This window comes from Ahaetulla prasina, chromosome 1 (assembly GCF_028640845.1).
Source record: "Ahaetulla prasina isolate Xishuangbanna chromosome 1, ASM2864084v1, whole genome shotgun sequence".
In the NCBI taxonomy this organism is placed as follows: domain Eukaryota; kingdom Metazoa; phylum Chordata; class Lepidosauria; order Squamata; family Colubridae; genus Ahaetulla; species Ahaetulla prasina.
In genome coordinates, this window is record NC_080539.1 from 83,748,368 (window position 1) to 83,770,361 (window position 21,994).

Consider the following 21,994-nt stretch of genomic DNA (forward strand, 5'->3'; position numbering starts at 1 on the left):
TGGGAGAATGTGAATTTAATGGAAACTCATTTATATCGTTGGTGTTCTCTGTGGGTTAATTGAACGTTCAAAGTCTCTTTGGTAAATAGTATTAAGGGCAATCCTTTTAAACATGTCCTGTCATTTGCAAATATTTCTGCAGGCTAATAAGCTAAATTACAGCAGGCAGGTGGTTTTGCAGATAAGCAATCTTGCCCACAGCCTGGGCTTCCTAGAGCTTTGAAATATGCTTATAATGCTGCTACCCTGAAGTTAGAAAACGTGGTAAAAGATTTACAAGATATTTGCAGCAAATTACATACATCAACTGTAAACCTTCCATTTACGCAGGAAAATTACATATAATTTGAATTTTTATTGCTTTTTCATTTTTGAAGATATCTGTAAGCAGAATAATTATTTGTTCCAAAATGGTGCTATGTATTTCATATCCTGACCCCCAGTGTACTCTAATGTTGGCATTTACATACTTCTTTATACAAGACGTCTACCTGATTTTTTCAAAGCATGACTTTAAATGTTGAATGGGTGGATGGATTGCAATTCAGGATTTACTTGCCATTAACTGATTAATTGCCAGTTCAGACAATGCTGAAGCTGCCTGTATCCCTTCCAGACACAAGAAAGAACACAAACGTTCTTTGTGCTCATTTACATTCAAGATCAGTGTTTCTGAACCATGGCCACTTTAATATCTGTGGATTTCAATTCCCAGAGTTCTTCAGCCAGCAAGCTTGCTGGGGAATTCTGGGCGTTGAAGCCCACTGGTCTTAAAGTTGCTAAGGTTGAGAAACACTAATCTAGACTAATATAGTGGGTTAGTATGTGAACTCAATTCTTATGGTTTGTAAATCATGGTTTATGAATTAGTGTGATGGGCAAACGCAGCTGCTACTTCAGGGGCAGGGAGTGGAATGCCTACGAAGCATGGTTACCTTCTACAAAATAGGAAAGCAAACATTTTACCAGAATTTCTGTTTTTTGGGGGCTGGGGAACTTTCATTTTTCTTCAACCATAGCAATCCTACTTTTAACAATCCATACTTATACTAAAGTTCTACTGTGTTTCCCCAAAAATAAGACCCTGTCTTATATTTTTTTGAACCCTGAAATAAGAGCTTGGCCTTATTTTCGGGGAGGTCTTATTATGTTGGGGCACGTGGAACAAGACTCCTGTTGCCATCTTACCTGATTTTCAGTTCTGTCTCCCTAACCCTAACCAGAGGAAATGGGGGGACCAGCTGCACATGCATTTAAATATTTTCAGGGAGGGCTTATTTTGGGGGGGGGCTCAAAAGCCCGATTTGGCTTATTATCAGGGGATGTCTTATTTTCAGGGAAACAGGATATGTATTTTTTCCTCTGGAATGACATTAAATTACTCTGCTGCATTTTAACAATTAGACTGCTGGATTTTGTTGAGTAGTCAGAGTGCTTCAAAATAAAAATGTTTTTTAGAAGGCGAGGACATCCTAAGGACATTGTCTGTTCTTGCTAAAATCTAATGCAGGTGTCATTGAAAAATGAAAATGTCAAAAAGTATGATAAGTTTGGAAGACAGAATGATAATATTTTCCATTCAAAACAGCATCCAGCTCCCCGAGAAATGTAAAATTGAATAGTTATAAAGCTGGCCAAGTTAACAAGCTGACATGCTGCCCAGGAGTATGTTGTGTTTTTAAATCAGAGATAGGAAGTTTGGAGAGAACTTACTTTTATATTGCTCATTAGTTGACTATTTTTTTATTAGAGTTTTAATGTTCTTAGCCAAATTTGAATTAGTTTTTAAAATTAGTTTTTAATTTTTGTATCTGTTGTTTTACCTGGCTGTAAACCACCCTGAGTCCTTTGGGAGAAGGGCGGTATAGAAATTAAAATAATAAATAAATAAATAAATAATAAATAAATAAATAAATAATAAATAAATAAATAAACAAATGAGAAATTGGTTGAGGCTCAACTTTTTGAAATAATAGGTGCTGAACAAAGAAAGGTGGGGTTTTTTTTGCTATTTTTCCCACCACTTTCCATACAGCAACTCTGTTCTAGAACATCTTCCTTGCAAGTTCTGCCTTAGATTCAACCTATTAATTTTTATTTCGCACTTTCAAATGTATTTGTAACTATGTTTTTGAAACATAGCAAGAGCAATGTTTCAAACAAGAGCAAGAAAAAGTGCTTTTTCATTTAAAACTATATTTATGTAATTTAAAAATTAATGCCATTTCAATTCATTTATTTATTTAAACATAGTTTATGTAATTTAAAAAATTTAAAAATGTATGTAAGGAGAAAAAAATAGCTTCTTGTGATTTTCTTTGCTTCTTTTAGTTAATTGCCAATTTTAGGGTATTGTGGTTTGCATAATTAGATACCATGTTTGAAATATCACAACTTCATTAGCCTGATGAAATATAATATAGTTTATTTAAGCTATAATGCAGCCATTTAATTATTGTGAATTCCAGCATGTTAATGATATTTAACTTATTTCTGTAGTAACTTGTAAATTTGCAAACAATGTAAAGACATCCATATTCCTTTCATCTCTTCTCCTCTTTATCTATAGGAACCATGGGATGCTCAACATATTCCTGCATTGTTCTCTGCCTTTTGTGGGCTTTTAATGGCACTTTCTTATCATTTGAGCAGGCAGAGCAGTGATCCATCTGTCTTAGTGTAAGTTATCACGGATACTTTTGTATGCCTTAAACTATAAAACTACAGTAGAACCTCTGGTCACGAATGCTTCTGACCACGACCAAATCGGGTTCCAACCCCCCAAAAAACCAACATTTTTTTTTCCATGGCCGATTTCCCCTTTCACACCATTTTTTTTTGGGAGCATCAAATTTCCAAAATTAGGTTCGGGTCATGACCAAATCAGTTAGCGACCAAAGTTATGGAACAAATTATGGTTGTGACCAGAGGTTCTACTGTATGTGATAAGATAGTTTGATTTGTTATACAAATTTATTTGGTTGCGCATCTTAATCAAATGACTCGGAGAAGCTAATAAACATAAAAAGAGGACATATATGTAAAAGAGATCAGGAAAAAGAGAACATATATATAAAAAGAAGATACATAGGACAGAAAACATACATATAAAAGAGAATATATTTTAAAATTTATTTGTATCCTGCCTTTGTTATTTTTACAAATAACTCCAACTGGAGAATATATCCGACACACTTTCCTCCCATTTTTCTCACAACAAAAACTGTGAGCTGAGCTAGATTGAGAGAGAGTGACTGGTTGAAGATCACCCAGCTGGCTTTCATGGCTAAGGTGGGACTAGAACTCACATACTCCTGCTTTCTAGTCTGGCACCTTAACCAAAGTGCTTTTCTTATGTACATGCATGCATGCGTGCATATATTTATTTTATTTATTTATTTTATTTATTAATCATATTTATATACCGCCCTATCTCCCAAGGGACTCAGGGCGGTTTACAGGCACTAAAAACAGATAAATAGAATATAAATACAATATAAAACATTTAAAAAACTTATTCTAAAGCCCGTCCAATTAAAAATAGAAATAAAACCCAATTTAAAACCCAAAATTTAAAATCTAGCTCAGTCCTGCACAATTAAATAAGTATGTTTTAAGCCCGCGGCGGAAGGTCCGAAGGTCCGAAAGCTGACGAAGTCCGGGGGGTAGATCGTTCCAGAGGGTGGGAGCCCCCACAGAGAAGGCCCTTCCCCTGGGCGTCGCCAGACGACATTGCCTCGCTGACGGCACCCTGAGGAGACCCTCTCTGTGAGAGCGCACGGAATGGTGGGAGGTATTCGGTCGCAGTAGGCGGTCCCAGAATAACCCGCCCAATGCCATGGAGCGCTTTAAAGGTGGTCACCAAAACCTTGAAGCGCACCCGAAGGCCACAGGAAGCCAGTGCAGTCTGCGCAGGATAGGTGTCATATGGGAGCCACGAGGGCTCCATCTATCACCAGCGCAGCTGCATTCTGACTAACTGTAGCCTCCGGATGCCCCTCAAGGGAGCCCCATGTAGAGAGCATTGCAGTAATCCAGGCGAGACGTCACGAAAAGCGTGAGTAACCGTGGATAGGGCATCCCGGTCCAGAAAGGGGCGCAACTGGCGTACCAGGCGAACCTGGTAGAACGCTCTCCTGGAGACGGCCGTCAAATGCTCTTCTAGAGACAGCCGTTCATCCAGGAGGACGCCTAAGTTGCGGACCCTCTCCATCGGGGCCAATGACTCGCCGCCGATGTTCAGCCGCGGATTTAGCTGACTGTACCGGGATGCCGGCATCCACAGCCACTCTGTCTTGGCGGGATTGAGCTTGAGCCTGTTTCTCCCCATCCAGACCCGTACGGCCTCCAAACACCGGGACAGCACTTCGATAGCTTCGTTATATATACATATAAAACATACATAAAACATACATATAAAAGAAACAGGGAAGGCCAGTAGGAGTCAGGGCCATGTTAGGGAGAAAACTGTTCTATAAGGTAGACATGTGACAGGAAAAGCATACCTTCAAAGTTTCATAAGATGATACTCTTTCACAGAATGGATCTAAAACATGCCTATCCTATGAATATAATGGGATGGGCAGAGTGGTGTTGTCTCAAGCATCCTGGCTCCGTGCTGTGTACAGCTTTATTGATGATATCCAGGACCTTGAATTGCAGCCAAAAACCTACTGGAAGCCATTGCTTATTGGGCATTGCTTATGAAGTAGTGATGTTGTATGAATGTACCATTGTGCACCCAAAACTGTTCATGCCAGTGGTGAAATTCAAAAATGTTTACTACCGGTTCTGTGGGCCTGGCTTGGTGGGTGGGGTGGGGCTTGGTGGGCGTGGCAGGGAAAGGTTACTACAAAATCTCCATTCCCATCCCACTCCAGGGGAAGGATACTGCAAAATCCCCATTCCCTCCCTAGTCCAGGGGAAGGATACTGCAAAATACCCATTCCCACCCCACTCTGGGGCCAGCCAAAGGTGGCATTTGCCGGTTCTCTGAACTGCTCAAAATTTCTGCTACCGGTTCTCCAGAACCTGCTGGATTTCACCCCTGGTTCATGCCTTTACATTCTGGATCAGCGGGAGTTCTTCTTGTGTCCAAGAAGTTCCCCAGACTGTGTGCCAAGTAGATTTGGAAGAACAATACCCCCATTCAAAAATTAATGTTGAAAACTTTCCAAATATGGGGCTGGAGACCAGTGGTGGGATTCAGCCAGTTCGCACCACTTCGGGAGAACCGGTTGCTAACTTTCTGAGCAGTTTGCTGAATTGGTTGTTGGAAGAAATCATTAGGGCAGAGAACCGGTTGTTAAATTATTTGAATCCCACCACTGGTGGAGACCTATGAACCTACAGCCATTTGGAATTACAAGGGTGGAATCAGAGCCTGTTCCTTCACTTCCAGATCCAAAGATCTGTTAAGAGTCAATCCTGGAGGCCAACTTTTTCTTTGGAGCTTCAGGGCTGCTACACTTAGTGCTGTGGGAAATTGGGAGGGGGGATTGCATGGAGTTGCAGGGATATCTAGCCATAATAACATTCTTTTCTCTGAGAGTCAAGGACATCCAGCCTGTACCTGGAGTGGCGTGATTGGGAGGCATCTCCAGTTGAGACGGTGCATTGATTGGACCACGTGATGGACATGTGGGTGCAGGGGAAGGGCTTGGACTTTATTTTGGGTGGGGAAAACCTGGAAGTTTTCAGATTTGGGTTTTCCCAGATGTGCCAATATGACATCTTTAATAAAATGGAACTTTGAGGAACTTCTAGCCTTGGAGTCTTCTTTCATTGGGGGTGTTACTTGGAACCCTGATACATCTCTTGAGTTGGTAAATTGTTACTTAAATTAGCTAGGAGAAAAAATTAATATGTCTATTGCCTAGGATTGTTTCCTTTTCAGGAGGTTGGTGTTCTAACTGATTTTCATTTGTTCTTTAAATCAGGTCTCTTATTCACTGTAAATATTTTCCGCACCTTGTAAAGCAACATTTTGAAGAGCCGCGAGTTGACCCACTTCCTGAGAAGATGAGAGAATCAGTGGTAGGCTTCCTTGTTTTGGGGAAAAAAGGTCTTATCAAGACTTTTGTGGCGGTATCATTTGAAACGTCAGAGCTATTGTATGATGTTATATTAAACCACTTTACAGTAGAGCTGTAAACTGGTCCATATGGATTCTTTGTTGAATGACAGAAGAAGGACGATTTCAGGGACGTCTTCCTTTTTCTCAGCTTTACCCCTCCAGCCCCACTCCAGCTTATATAAAAAGTAGCTGGAATTCTTTACTGTTTTAAGATGCTTCCTATTTACTTTTTTACTCCCAAAAGCTGTATACCATACTTTTTTTTGCATTTGACTCAGAATTGGCATCTAGCAACTACCGTATTTTTCAGAGTATAAGACGCACCTTCCCCCCCCAAAAGGGGGTGAAAATGTAGGTGCATCTTATACACCGAATGTAGCCCCGCCCACCCACTGGCTCCCATTCTTTGGCCTCTGCCTCCCAACAATTTACCTCCTTGCGCAGCAAGCAGAAACAGCCCATTTCAGCTTCAGCATAGCCTAATTAGCACAAGTTGATTGTCCCTTGGATCGGCCTCCCGACTCTCAGCTGTTTTGCGTGGGCCTCTGCTGCTTGCTGCAAGGAGGTAAATTGCTGGGAGCAGGGTTTTTTTTTCCTTGTGCCAATCAAGCTGTGCTGAAAATGAAAATGAAAGTAAAGCAGGCTGTTTGCTGTTTGCTGCAACAAGGTAAAATTGCTGGGAGGCAGAGGCAGATTTCTTTTCCTTGTTTTCCTCACCAAAAAAGGTATAGTCAGGAGTATCTTATACTCCGAAAAATATGGTACATTAATAAACCCTTGCAACTTTCTAGGCAGCATTTTCAGAAACGGTTTGCCATTGCCTTCTCCCTAGGCTTGAAAAGGACTGACAGCATCATCCCAATCACTTTCATGCCCAAGGCAGGACTACAATTCAGATTTTGCTGTACTGGGTCCAGCATCTTAATCACTCCACTGAAGTGGCTCTCATACTACTCAATAGACTTGATTAATAATAATAAATGCAACCACAATACAAAAAATGCCCAGTGTAAGCTTAGGCATTCAAATCTTATTTAAAGGGAAAAGTTTTCAGCATTTACCTGAACGCTGGGAGAAAAAGGACTAGAGACAGTTCTAGGAATTGTTGATTGGTACTATGTTTCTTGGCCTGCAGCTTTGAAGCATCTTTTTTGCTTTGAATTGAAAGTGTTATATGGGTCTAGCAAAGATAAATCAATTCTTTCCCTCTACATTGCTTGCACTGAGTTGTTTTTCAGAGATATTGGTTGATTCATTAGGGAATTTTGGAAAACAGGTATCAGACACATAATTTTATTTGTATTGAAGTGGGACAATAACTCAGTTTCACTCCCCTCTCAATCAGGAAAGCAGCTTTTGAGACATTTGCTATGTAGAAAGTTTAGGATCAGTGGGTCAAATGCATAAGCATGTTGCTATTGTTCAGACTGTTTTGTTTGTCTGCTCTGTATCCTTATTCACTAAGGAAAATAGGTGTCATTTGGCAAAGTGTTCACACCATGCTTATATAAAAAGTCCAGAATATAAGAAATTATGAACAGGGACTGCTTCCTTCCTTCCTTCCTTCCTTCCTTCCTTCCTTCCTTCCTTCCTTCCTTCCTTCCTGTCTGCAAAGAGTTAAAGCAAGTCTATCTTGCCCATCCTTCATTTTTGCCTTACAACAATCCTAGGTCATACCAATTACCTGGCCATTGGCAATATGTTGGTTGTGTCTGAAACTGAAATCAATTCTTCCAAGTGCACTAAAGATTGTCCCTGTATAACCACCTTTGTTTAAATTGTTGTTGTGGAGGGTGTGTGCTAGATAAGCCACGTATCTGGATTCAAGAAGCTTTGCCAACACATTGGCCTGAACATTAAACAAGTACAAGGGGAGACGATTCTTTAAAGCCAAGACTCCTGTAATTATTATGCAACTGTTAACTGCAGAGGAAGAAGTAGCATGATTTTGTAAACCAAATGAGTCTTTACTTGTATTTTTATATTTTAAAAATTATATTCACAGAGAGAAACCCTGAGATCAGATCTCATTGTGTGCTCTGTGGCTGCTGTGTTATCCTTCGCAGTCAGTGCCAGTACCGTTTTCTTGTCATTAGGGGTTAGTATTACCATTTCTTTCCTTCTGTGTTGTTATTTTTTTAAGACAATATATTTGTTATTCAGAGCAATTAGATACTGTTTTATACTGCTTTAAAAAGTCAGAGGAGGGGAAGAAATATTTGCTTGTAAGAGAGGTAGTGGGTAATGAGGTTTCATATTGTTTCACACATTAAGGGTCTAGTTACAAATATATAGCAATTATGGCATAATGACACTAGGATTTTGTGGCAGCAGCAACAAATCCTTTGGCACAACATGGCTGGGGTAATGTTACGTTTGGGAATATGTATGAACATTCTGGATGTTGAGGAAAATGGTCAACTACGAGACATTCAGAGCTGCCCTACTTTCCTGCATTGAAATGGAAAGTCAGTTTGGCAGGGGGGAAAAAAAACAACTTGAAAAGAAGAGGGCTAATAGTGGGGACTGAGTGAAACAGGATCCAAGAAAAAAATAAGTAGGTCACCTCTGGAGGTGGGAGGTGTCTGCAGAATATTTTATATTTGGAACGTTTTGAATTCAAAATGCTGATTTCAAGTTTGCAACATTGGGTTTCACGTGCATCACAACCCATCTCATTCATCCTGGAAATGTTTGAGGCTCAAAATGGAACATGTCAGACTCTAAACAGACCTACCTATTTTGGGCTGAAGACACATCTCGAATGGTCTAAAATAGCTTAGTTTTGGATGTGAGCCTGTTTCAAGTAGGAAGTTTTGAATCCGCTGTTATTTGAATTGAAAATGTTTTATGCATCACCTGTTATATCTACGTTTTTCCTTCATTGCCATTCATTTTCTGACTTATTTTCCCTGTCATTACACCTTTAATGCCACCTACGGTCTGCCACCTTACTCTTTCCGTTTCATTCCTTCTAACTACCACCTGTTTTCTCCTTGCCATTAATCGTCCCTTTCCTTTTCCTCTTTCTCATTGTCAGCAGAAATGAGCATCGGGGCTGAGGTAGGGCAACAGCCCCTCACATCCTATTTTAAAATTTAAGGTATTTGCCTAGGTTAGCAACCTGTTACCTCCTGTTTTGCAAATACCCCATCAGTGAAAGCTCTCACTGTCTTTCTTATTAATTTATAGCTCTCATTGTTGATATGCTTCAAGACAGTGCAGGTAGTTCTTGACTTACAAATGAAAGTTATGATGGATCCCCAAAAGCTAACTTGCAACTCAGTTTCAAAGTTCCCCCATTCCCCCCCCTCCCTGTAGTCATGTGACTGCATTTTGGGCATTCAGCAATTGGCCCACATTTATGGCTGTAGGACCCTACAATCATGTGATCACAATTTATTATTGTTTTGCTGGAAATGGGCATTTACTTCCAGTTTCCAGCAAAAAAGTCCCATGATGAACATACAGGTTTGCTTAATGACTGTCATGTTAACTTAATGACCTCTATAAAAAAAGTTCATAAAATCGGGTCAGTAAGGTGATGACCTGCTTTACAACTTTTATGACTGCAGTTGCCAGGCTCAATTACGATCATAAGTCAAGGACTAACTTGTAGCTAACTGGTCCTTGATAGGCTAAGGAAGTACACTATACTTTACAGTAGTCTGGGCCTGATTGCCAGCTCATCTGACAAAGTGCATGTACCATGCTCATCATTTCAGCAGTAAACCCAGAAGGACCTGGGTCGATATCTGGTATTCTGCCTCTAGTGGTATAGCTGGCATTTATGATAGTCTCCTGAAACGAGCAAAATTTTGTCGGAAGTTATAAAGCTGGCTTGTTTCTATGAACCATAGTTTAAGAATTTGGGTATAACAGTGAACTGCAGATATTTAAAAAATTGAAGTGAACATTATTCTATCACTGCAGGGATAAGCTTTTTTAAATAAGATAAGCCAGATGTCAAGAAATGGTTTTGGAAATGTGTGAGATACCTTTTCTTTTTTTGAAAATGCAATGTTTTTTTACTAATCAAAAGGTACAGCATAATGTGTTATGGCAGATACGTTGTGATATCTTACAATAATACCTTACATTGTTTATATTATAGTAGTGAATCCATTGGTGAATCAATGACTATTGATAAGTAAATAACATAAGGCAGATTGTTTTTCTTTTCCTTCTTAGTTTGCATTTTTCATTTTTTAAAATTTTCTTTTTAAGATTAACGGTTGTTTTGTTACAGTAAAAATAAAGGCATTCAACATTTATTTTTTAAAGTTTAATTTATCCTCCCCAAACCTGATTCCCTCCATATTTTCTGCTTTAGGATTATTCTTGCCTCTATCAAGGACCAAAAACAAAAACCCACTTATGGTCCAGTACTTTTAGAAGAAACCAAGCCAGGGAAGGCTGAGTTAATTTTATGTCCAAGAAAGATTATGTGGAGCATTAATATGCACATAGTGGTGATATGGATGTCTCCACAAGAATGGGATAATCAACATGACAGGCAGTTCCACCTATTACATACAAGATATGGAACCACACCTACAAATTTATTTATGATTTCTAATAACTTTGGTGTGTTTACCAATATGTATTTGTCCTAAAAGGTAAAGGTAAAGCTTCCCCTCGCACATATGTGCTAGTTGTTCCTGACTCTAGGGGGCGGTGCTTATCTCCGTTTCAAAGCCGAAAAGCCAGCACTGTCCTAAGACGTCTCCGTGGTCATGTGGCTGGCATGATTAAATGCCAAAGGTGCACGGAACACTGTTACCTTCCCACCAAAGGTGGTCCCTATTTTTCTACTTGCATTTTTACGTGCTTTCGAAACTGCTAGGTTGGCAGAAACTGGGACAAGTAACGGGAGCTCACCCCGTTATGCGGCACTAGGGATTTGAACTGCTGAACTGCCGACCTTTCAATCGACAAGCTCAGCGTCTTACCCACTAAGCCACTGCGTCCCTGTATTTGTCCTACTTTCCTACATTTATTACAGTTTATCACATTTTAGTAAATTGAAGGATATACTTTTTCCCCATCTTTGTGTTTTGCACAATTTGAACTGCTCCTTTTGCATTCCCACTAGTATTCCACATGAAACATTTCCTGCATTTTATCCCTCAGCATCTTTTGTCCGTGAACAAACAAATGTCTTGCAAAACTAGAACATTTCTTTCTTGTGTTCTTTTCCCCATCAACTACAGTATTAGAAAATTTTCATAAAATAAAGCATTTTATTAAACGAAAATAAAGCCCTTCCTTTCCTTTCTCAGTTACCTTTTCAATAACGTATTTTTGGGAAAAATTGCATTTTTAACTGACTTTTTTTTATCAAGATCATATTTTAAATTAAAAATGCTTTAAGTATATGACGTGATTTAGGGTTTATTTTGCTTCCTTTTAATCCAGGAATTACTCAGCCTGGTGCTTTTCATTTTCGCGTGGACTGTGGGATTCATAACACACTACATACTTCCTCAACTTCGCAAACATCATCCATGGATGTGGATATCCCACCCTATCCTTAAAAATAAGGAATATCGGCAGAGAGAAGTAAGAGGTATGTAGAGTCACCCTAATACAAATATGTAAATGGCACTGCTTATTATGCTTTACATTAAAGTTAATATGGTATTTTTGCACATTATTGTGAAACATGAAGTAAAGAGGAAGTTATAATTAAACAAATAGAAATCGCTGTGTCAAAGTAAATAAATGGATTATAATGCAGCAAAAATGAAAATGAGCCATCTCAATACTTGTTATAGAACAGTTCTTCCCAGCCAATTCCATCTAAACCTGGGGTTGCAGATCTAAGAATTTCCAGCCAACATGGATTCAGCCCAGTTGACTAGACACTGTAGAAATTGAAATCCCAACCCAGAAGGACCTGGGGCAAGGGGAGCCTGCCCAAGAAACACCAGACTGAGAGAATAGGACTACCTACTTTGACAGCAAAAATCTTGGGAAGTATGAGATTATAGCAAAGAAATGAGAAAACTAATCCTTTCTTGCCATTCTCATATTCTAGACAGTGGTGCAATTCAGCCAGTTCACACCACTTTGGGAGAACCGGTTGTTAACTTTCTGAGCAGTTTGGCAAACTGGTTGTTGGACGAAATCATTAGGGCAGAGAACCGGTTGTTAAATTACTTGAATCCCACCACTGATTCTAGACCCTTTGGATTGTTGTTGCTCAAACATGCTAGCTACACTTAGTGATAATGCTTGTTATTCTTAACTATCTTGAGAACATACAAGAATCATAATATCCATCATATTGGTATGTTCCAAACTGCTACACATGGGAGGTGTTCGCTGAATTTGCAGGGGATTTGGTAATTTGTTCTCTCGGCTGTTTTCCCCTCCAATTATTTTATTTCATCATTTATAGCTTAGTGTTCAGGATGAATACTATATTAATAAGCTTTTAGACAATAAAACTCATCAATTAGCCTTCCTTAAATTGGTGTTTCGCAGATATGTTGAATTTTCATTCCCATAACTTTGAGCCAATACAGACTATGCCAACTGGGACAATTATCAGGTTGAGATCTCCCACACTTTGAAGGTACCAGGTGGAGGAAACCTTAGCTTCAATGTAAGGTTGAACTGGGATAAGGATATTTACACTACACTCATAAATAATATTTGGAGAAATTAACTTTGTAACCAACTGGAAGTCAAAATAGGAAATAATTCTACTAATTCTCAAATGCTTGATCATTTTCTGAATTAGTCCTTGGATAACATTATGGATTGATATAATTTTATGAAACTGTAACCAGTTAGCTTTACTATTTCAATAAACTCAATTTTGGCAAGCCTTGTTTTTTGTTTTAACAAAATACAGGTTTAAGCTTTGTAATAAGATTATAATTTTGCTGATAATTTTTGCTAAGCCTTAAAAGAAATAGCACTCTTTATTATGAATATTTTGTATTATTTATTATTATTCCCAATAATAAGCATGAGATTGGAATTGCAACAACTGCTGAATTAAGAAGTAGGGATGACTGTAAATATCTCTAAAATTACAGATGTAGTTTTAGTTCTGTAAATCTATCAGCTAGAAGCAACATGAGTTTTCATTAGCTGGCTGTCCTCAGGGGCTCCTAATTCATTTCAATTTAGAACGTTCCTGACAAGTTTTTATGAGTCTACATTTTAATGACTTTCTTTATATGTTTTTGACATGTTAGGTGATAAGGATGTTAGAAAAAGGAATGTTTCCATTATCTCAGTCTCTTCTCAAAATGACGCTGACAATTGATTTTGTGTAGGGGGAAAAATGCAAAATCCTAATAAGAATCTATTATCAGAGATAAAAAATTAACTTTCAAACAGTATCATGGATATAGAGCATACCTAGGGAATTCACATAATGATTAACAACAAATTAAATATTATATTTTTAATGTATTACGAATATATAAATAATAATAATAATAATAATTCACATAATGATTAACAACAAATTAAATATTATATTTTTAATGTATTACGAATATATAAATAATAATAATAATAGTAATAGTAATAGTAATAATAATATTTTAATTTTTATACCGCCCTTCTCCCGAAGGACTCAGGGCGGTTAACAGCCAGATAAAACACGATACAATACAATACAATAAAACCAATTAAAAAACTTATTCTATATGGCCAATAATTTAAATTATAAAATACATAATATAAAGCCCCATTTAAAATCCAATTTAAAACCCGTTTTATGCCAGTCCTGCTCGGAAGAATAAATACGTCTTCAGCATTACAAGATATTTCAAATTAAAACTAATGTCTCCAGGTCAGTTTCAATTCTTTTGACTTCATGAGTATATTGGTGTGGTTTTCTTATCAACAGTGCAAATGTGATTTGCCATTACCACCTTCTGCAGTGTTGTCCCCACTTTCCAGTCTAGACTAAAGTTTAGGATTCTTTCATAGTCTCTAATCCAATTACTGAAGATATTCGGTTTTGCTTAATTTTCTGAGTACCTAAAGTCAGCAGTCCTGCTAAACATTTCAAGATAGGGTAAGGAACTCATATGTAAGCTACAGTGAAACATAAAAATAAGAGACACGGGACAAAAAACATTCATACAGTATGTCACAGTTCTGAACAAAAGTTATTTCTGAAGTGATGGTTGTAGCTCTTAAAATATTGGGGTTTTTTTTTTGTGCTTGCAAATTCCATGCTGCAATTGTCTGAGTTTATTGGTTGGATGCTACCCATTTACAAATCTACAGTATTTTGTGTTTCCCAATAGCAAGTGGCCTCTTTTTTATGGTGTCCTTTTTAGCTTTACTTTATAGAACACTTACGCTACTTATTCAGGGTTACTTATATTTTTGGGCAATCTTTAATGGACATCTCATTAGTCAGATGATCAGAACCAGTCTGAAATGTTTTAGGCAGATTCTAGTTCATGTTTCATATTTTTCAGGAAGAACAATATCCTCATTATAAGAATATATTGAATATTAACATGATTTCAAATGAATGAATAATGTTTATAAAGCTATTAATCCCTTAATAGCATATATGAAAGTTAGATGCTATTCGTTATTGGTATTACTCATGATTTCATAAAGGGTTATTTTTTTAATTCAGCTGCTGCTCATTTAATGTGGTTTGAGAGACTGTATGTGTGGCTTCAGTGTTTTGAAAAGTACATCTTGTATCCTGCAATAATACTGAACTCCCTCACCAATGATGCTTTTTTAATCAGCAAAAACAAAAGAATCACATCACAGTAAGTTGCATATTATATTTCAAGATGCATTATTTGTAGAATGAAAGCTCTCCCCATATCCCATCAACACCAATTGGAACTGGTGATGGAAGAAGGGGAAGAACCAGTGTCATATTGTGCTCTACTCCGAACCCCCTGAGTTGATCCAGAAGGATATAATGATCAATGGTAACAAAAGCCATTGAGAGTTCAAGAATAAGGATGGGCACAACACTTGTGTCTTGCTCCAGTCAGAAGTCATCCATAAATGAGATCAGTGGTGTCTCAGTCCCATCCCAGGCCTATAATCTAACTGAAGAGGGTCCAGATAATATGCTTTCTCCAGGGTCATCTGCAGTGCAACCAACTTCTCAACCTTTTTTTTAAAGGAAAGATTGAAAGCGGGATGAAACGTCTCCATATAGTTGGAACTAGCAAACCACTCCCTCTCTCAAAGAATTTTCTACCTTTACAATCCAGCCTAAATGATGGACTTACTTGACATTCATTGATTCACCAGAGGGAAGTTACAAATATGCTTACATGCATTAGACGTAATGCTTTCTATATACTATACTATATATACTATACTATATATAGATACTATATAACGATGATGGCAAACCTATGGCATGTGTGCCAGAGATGACACGCAGAGCCCTCTCTGTGGGCATGTGCGCCATCGCCAACTGCTCTTCTGGTTTTCGGTGGGCATATGCGCACTGACCAGATGGTCTTCATATGCGTCAGAGCGCCAGAAAACCAAAGACCAGCCAGAAACTGGTCTTCAGGTTTCCGGTGCTCCAACATGCGCAAAGACCAGCTGGCTGGCACAGGGGCACCCAAGCGCGTTCCGGTTTGGACACTCTGTGCTGAAAAGATTCGCCATCACTGCTATGTAAGATCTAGAACTTGTGACTTAAGAGTTGCTTATCTAATTCTTCACAGTCCAATTTAGTTAGACAAACTATGGTCATTTGTAAGATGTCTTCAGTCAGCCATGACTCACACAGAAGCATATCTGTTTTTGGCAAAAAAACACATCTAGGATCAAAGTCTTGTTCTCTTGTTCTCTTGTTTTAATTTCGTTGGTTGGATTAATTTACCTGGGAAATACTGACACAGTTCTTACCAAGTTGTGTGAGCAGGAATTACACCATATTTTTCCCTGAAGTAGCGTGCTTATGTCATATAAATTTAGCAAGAGGAATCTAAAATGTTCTTGTGAATAAAGATAAATGTCATCCTTTCATCTTTAAGCCTTTCCCTTCTTTTTTAGATTTTGCTTCTTTACATCTTGATATCACATGGTTGTCTTTAAAGTTTGCTTACCATCATGTTCTGTTACCTTTTTATTACAAAAGAGTAACATAAGCAGGGGTGAAATTCAGCTGGTTCTATCCGGCTTGGGTGAACTGATAGCGGCGGCTGTGGGAGGCTCCGCCCACCCGTGCAGACATCATGCTGTCGCTTTTATACAACATTTTAAGCCTCTGCGCATGCACATAAAGCTTTGTGCATTCACAGACGATGGCGCCTGCACATTTGTGAACCGGTAGGGAAGGTAAGTGAATTTCACCCCTGAACATAAGCCATATTCCTAATGTTATTGTGCACTAAATATTAGAAAGTTGTTATATAATTTAAAATAAACAGTTAAAGCTTGCCTTCGGTTTAAAACAAGACTATGTGCATTTTATACTAATAGGCAGAAAAAAGCATTTTTATTTATTTATTTATTTTTATTCGCATTTATATCCCGCCCTTCTCCGAAGACTCAGGGCGGCTTACACTATGTCAAGTAATAGTCTTCATCCTATTTGTATATTTATAGACAAAGTCAACTTATTGCCCACAACAATCTGGGTCCTCATTTTACCTACCTTATAAAGGATGGAAGACTGAGTCAACCTTGGGCCTGGTGGGACTAGAACCTGCAGTAATTGCAGGCAGCTGTGTTAATAACAGACTGCATTCTGGGAGGAACATAGATTTTCTTTCTTTATTTTCTAATATTGTAATATTAACAGCACCAGATTTACAGGTGGCCCTCATTTAGCAGCTGCCTTGTGTAGCAATCATTCACACTTACTGCAGTGATAAAAAAGTAACTTCACAACTAAAAAATTACAGGTCTGTAAAGCAAAAGAAAGCTGAAGTAAGATCATCAGCACAGTTGTGCTTATGCGGCTGCTTCATTTAAAAACTGAGGTTGCTGGTCCCAAGTGTGGTCACTAAATAAGGGCTACCTGTACCACAGTTAAGTGTAACATCACAAAGTCCCTAAATCAAGACAAGTGTTCTCTATTAGAAAAGCTTCCATAAGTCATATTTTAATGACTGGGATATGAAAACACACTTTTAACAGATAAATAAACCAAATGGAATTAAGTGTTTTTTTATCAGGGTGGCCTGGTCTACCCAAATATGGGACAGAGCATACTGATTCTGCTTTCACCTTTCAGCCCCAATCCAGGGGCCTTTGCAGGCAGTTGCTTTTGCGGCAAACTATTTTATGTGTTAAATTTATATTTACCGACAAAGAAATAAAGGGAGACTAATATAGATCTATTTCAAGCTATTTAGTTCTAATCAGCTAGCCATACCCTTCTGGGATTCAAATCTGGGCTGCTTGCATATTAAATAGATGTATTAACCTCTAAGTCACTGGTACAGCTGACAAAGTGAGGAGAATCTGTGGCTTAAAGGTTAATACATCTACCTAATATGCAAGCAGTCCAGGTTTGAATCCCAGAAGGGTATGGCTAGCTGAAGAGAACTAAATAGCTTGAAATAGATCTATATTAGTCTCCCTTTATTTCTTTGTCGGTAAATATACATTTCACACAAACCAAATGGAAGCAGGCCTAATGTCTATAATGCATCTATTTTAATTTATTTGAATTTTCTTTCCATTTTGTTTTGCAGCTGTGATATCTTTCTAATTACAATTGCGGGAATGAAGCTACTGCGGTGTTCATTTTGCAATCCCATTCACCAGTTTGTTACATTAAGCTTCACGTTCATCTTCTTCAAGTTTGATTGCAAAGGTTTCTCTGACAACTTCTTATTCAATTTCTTCATTATGTCAATTGTATTTAATAAGGCAAGTGATGATTTTCAAAACGTCATTGTCCTTTCGAGCGTAAATGTTTCCTTGGGTTGAGTTAATCTTTTTTTTCCCTTTCAAAACAAACAAAATGCAGAACTGTTGCAATGCTATTAATGGTAGTATTGTCTAAGTTTTGATCTCATATTTATATTTAAATAGAAATTAAACAAAACTAAACCCCGCTGATAAAGATCAAGCAGAAATATTGCTGTAACCTACCAGAACTTAAGAAAGAAATTATTTTAATATGAAATGTCTTTGAAATGTCATGTTGACTTCTGTGTTGACACAATGCTGTCAAAACTCACAACAGTAGAGCAGCTTTGAAAAGGAGAATTATTAGTAAATTGGAACCCGGCTTGCTGAGTCACACTTGAAGGAGCTGCTTACTTGAATATTTATTTAACTTTTAGATACTTCTGGTTTTTTTTTTAAATTCAAAAGGCTCCTCTGGGAAATTATTCAAATATATAATCAGCTTTAACATAAATTATTAATTTTTCATTCCTTGTGACCGGTTTCACCTTCACTTCCTTGGTTTTCAGCTCATTAAGCTTTGTTAGACATGTTACAAAAGGACATTTGCTGGAGCACAGAAGGGTGAGTGAAACACCCTCCCCAAAGCATGTATGTATCTATGCCCCCCTGATGGCTTTGCGCAGTTATTTCAAAGCTGTCTGCAAGGAATATAAATCCTTCCATTCCCCACGATCCTGTCAGAGCTGAAGAAGCTTCTTGGATGAGAAGTGAAACGTCTTCAAAAGAAAAAACAAGAAAGTCCAGTTGCCTCGTGAAAAAGAACCTTTGGGACATCTACTTTAAAGGCATTCTTCAGTTGTCCCTTTTGCACATGTAAATGAAAATAACACTGTGCAATGTGCATACACAGATAATTGATTCTGTGTGGCAAGAACAGAGGAGAAGGAAGAGCTATTTAATGCACTGCATTGACAGAAGATGTGGGGTAAATGCTTTAAATTCAAAGTAGGTGGCTTGAAATGTGCTGCAACCTTAATTCAGCCCGTCTCCAAGTCATTAAAACAGCTGGCTCATGCAGCTTTAATGAATCATAATCCAATGCAGCATTTGGTCATCCGTGTGTAATGAAGCAGTTCTTCAGAATTGAATCACTGCACAGCTCTACTTTGTTGATTTAAAATTTAAAACATTGCCCATCGCGTATCCAATTCCCTTAAACCTCTCCTCATAAGACATAATTTACCACCCTATCCAAACTTGGAGTTTTCCTGAATCTTTCTTAAAACATGGTGCCTAGCGCTGAACACAATACAGAAAGTAGAGTCAGGCCTGCGATTTGAAAAAAAAAATTCTTCTTATGATGCGGTTTAAAATTGCCTTTTTTTGGCAACCATGTCATACTACTGAACGATCCAAATTCTTTCCATATATGATTTTACCAAACCATCTGCCACCATATCACTCTGCATGTGATTTCTTCTACCTAAATGAAGAACTTTGGCTTTTTCAAGAAACTTTTTTCAGATTTTTGTTTTTGCTGGCTAGAATGTTAGCTGCCTCACTTTCTTCTGTGTCAACTGCAACTTGGATAAGCATTTATCCACCTTTTCATCCAAGTCATTATTTTTAGCGAATATAGATATATTTATCATATTCTGGTTCTCTCTCTGCCCCGTATCTTTTGAACAAGTTCTATCCTTCCATTCTTCTGTCCCAGTCATGAGAATCATCTGATCAGTATAAATAATATCTAATCACATTTGCTTTTTCCTTGCAATAGAATTTAAATTCATTTCATTCCCATTCACCAAGCATTAGTTTGATAGAAAGCTATAGATTTTATGAGTCAATGTTCTTCCTGATTTTTCATTCATTTATATTGAACATTTCCTTGGCTTAATTTAGCCTGCTTCCTCACCTCCAGTGCCAGAAAAAAAACATAGTTTTCCTCTTATTATGACTTTCTTTCACTTGGACTTTGCTTACCTATTTGCTTCTCCTAGAAACTAGCATACCAGACTCATGTGACTAGTTCCGATTTCCATCTTGCTTACATTTTTCAATGTCTCATGTTCTTTGTCCCTGATGCCTTTCCAGGTGATATGCTTCCTTTCATATCTGCAAGCTATCTCTTTTTTTTTTTTTGTCTAAAGACAAGAGTTTCTTTGTTCCTTTGTTTATGCATGCATGCATCCCAACAAGGATGGAGAGAGAAGAAGCTATTAATCAAATCAAAGGCAAGTTTTTTCTCCCTTTCCTTTCCCCATATTTGAGTCTTGGGTTTTGCTTTTGTTATGAACTTTCTTGACTATCACTTCAGGCATCTGGAGTATGCAGATTGAATGAAACCTTTGTGGAGTGCAGGCTGGGATGAATGTCTGAGTAGCTATCCCTTGTCTGAGTAAATGGCAGTTTGCTAATTCACCATACCTCTACATTGTAAAATCTGTATCTGCTGCTCTTACTTCTAGATAGATGACTACAAATTCAGATTTTGAAGCCCTCTTGATCAAGCTCACCATATTTCAGGCAGGCATTATTTCTTTATCGTATTTAGAAACCACCCGTCTCCCTCATAGAGCAACTCTGGGCAGTGGGTAATCTTGAAAGGCCCACCCATGTAGCCCAGCAATCAAAGAAGCTCTCATGTGACACAATTTTTGTAGGTAGTTGTTCATTTGGAGTGTTTTTCCCTCTCCACCCTCTTCCCAATGTGGGTCGCCTCTCTGAACCCCTAGAATGGATAAGACCATTACATGAAGTCACCCTCCAAACACTCTTCAACTTTCCTAGAGTTTTAAAAATCCATGATGTTTATAGTTGTAGCTATTCTTGGTAGTATCATTTATCCTCCTGTACATAAGCAAGAGGGAATGATTGTGATGCTTTTATGGCAGAAAAGAGATTGTTGTGAGAATAGCAATTGTTTGCTGGTCTTAGTGATTTGGAATATATGAATTTTATTAATTTAAGGAAAAGGAAAGTATTGTTGAAAAGCAGCTTCTACAAACTGCCAAGAGGTTGAACGGGGTAATAATAGCTGAGGGAATGCATGAGTAAAATCAAGGTAGCATCAATCAAACTATTTTTTTTCCCATGCAGAAGGATGCTGGAACAAAGAATGCAAATCAGAAAATTGATGACTCTGCAGATTGACACATTTTATAGGATTCTAATATGTCAAGGGGATCAATTTCCAAGGTTCCCACAATCTCATGAGCTATCCTTTCAAAAAGGCCATTTGGAAGAATCCATTTTTTTTAATTAAAGAATCTGCATGCCTGCATTTATCCTGCCTTTATTGTTTTTATAAATAACTCAAGACAGTGAACATACCTAATACTCCTTCCATTTCCTATTTTCCCCACAATCCTGTGAGATGAAACAAGCAGAGAGAGAGAGAGAGTCACTGGCTCAAAGTCACCCAACTGGCTTTCATTCCTAAAATGGGACTAGAATTCATAGTCTCCTAGTTTCTAGCCTGGTGCCTTAACCACTAGACCAAATATCATCGGATTGTGAATTATTACAATTTCCCAACTCCATCACAATTCTTCTTAAAGTACTTATTTTTCCCTGCCATACTTTTGACTCTGTCTAAACTGGACTTAATCTTGAAAAAGTGACCGACAAGACATTAGTTTCATCTTGACTTGAAGATGTGAGGTTTTCTTCAACAACAATGCTAAAGTGTTTTCAATCCATATCATCATGTCAAAAACAAATACTGTATTCCATCAAGGCAGTGGTTGAAGGTACATATGAAGTTTCTCTGTTACTCTTCAAAAACCTTACAATAAAATCATATTAGACAGTTGATTAGCAGATTATTTTTTCCTATGCTATTGGAAATAGTAGTTGCAGTATAATAGTAGACTGATCATTGTAGTAATTATATCTCTTTACAGAGCTGATCCAAGATAATTATTGCCTGAGACAAAGCAGAAAATCTTACACAAACATACAGACACAAAACTGCATCGCTCTGAAGGCCAGTCAAGCTTTTATGATACCAGAAATAGAAAAATCCCACAAGAGCCTATTATCCCCAGTATAAAATTTCAATCATCAGTTATTCAGCCA

At 37.8% G+C, this 21,994-nt stretch overlaps 1 protein-coding gene across 1 annotated transcript in view; it reads left to right on the forward strand.

Moving 5' to 3' along the window:
• PCNX2 (pecanex 2) overlaps positions 1-21,994 on the forward strand; it is a 123,195-nt gene that overhangs the window by 45,391 nt on the left and 55,810 nt on the right. Inside the window, exons 16-21 of the mRNA XM_058166267.1 lie at positions 2,570-2,679; positions 5,940-6,036; positions 8,082-8,174; positions 11,495-11,645; positions 14,700-14,841; positions 17,749-17,926. Of these exons, the coding sequence (XP_058022250.1) occupies positions 2,570-2,679; positions 5,940-6,036; positions 8,082-8,174; positions 11,495-11,645; positions 14,700-14,841; positions 17,749-17,926 (771 nt within the window). The remainder of the gene's footprint in view (positions 1-2,569; positions 2,680-5,939; positions 6,037-8,081; positions 8,175-11,494; positions 11,646-14,699; positions 14,842-17,748; positions 17,927-21,994) is intronic.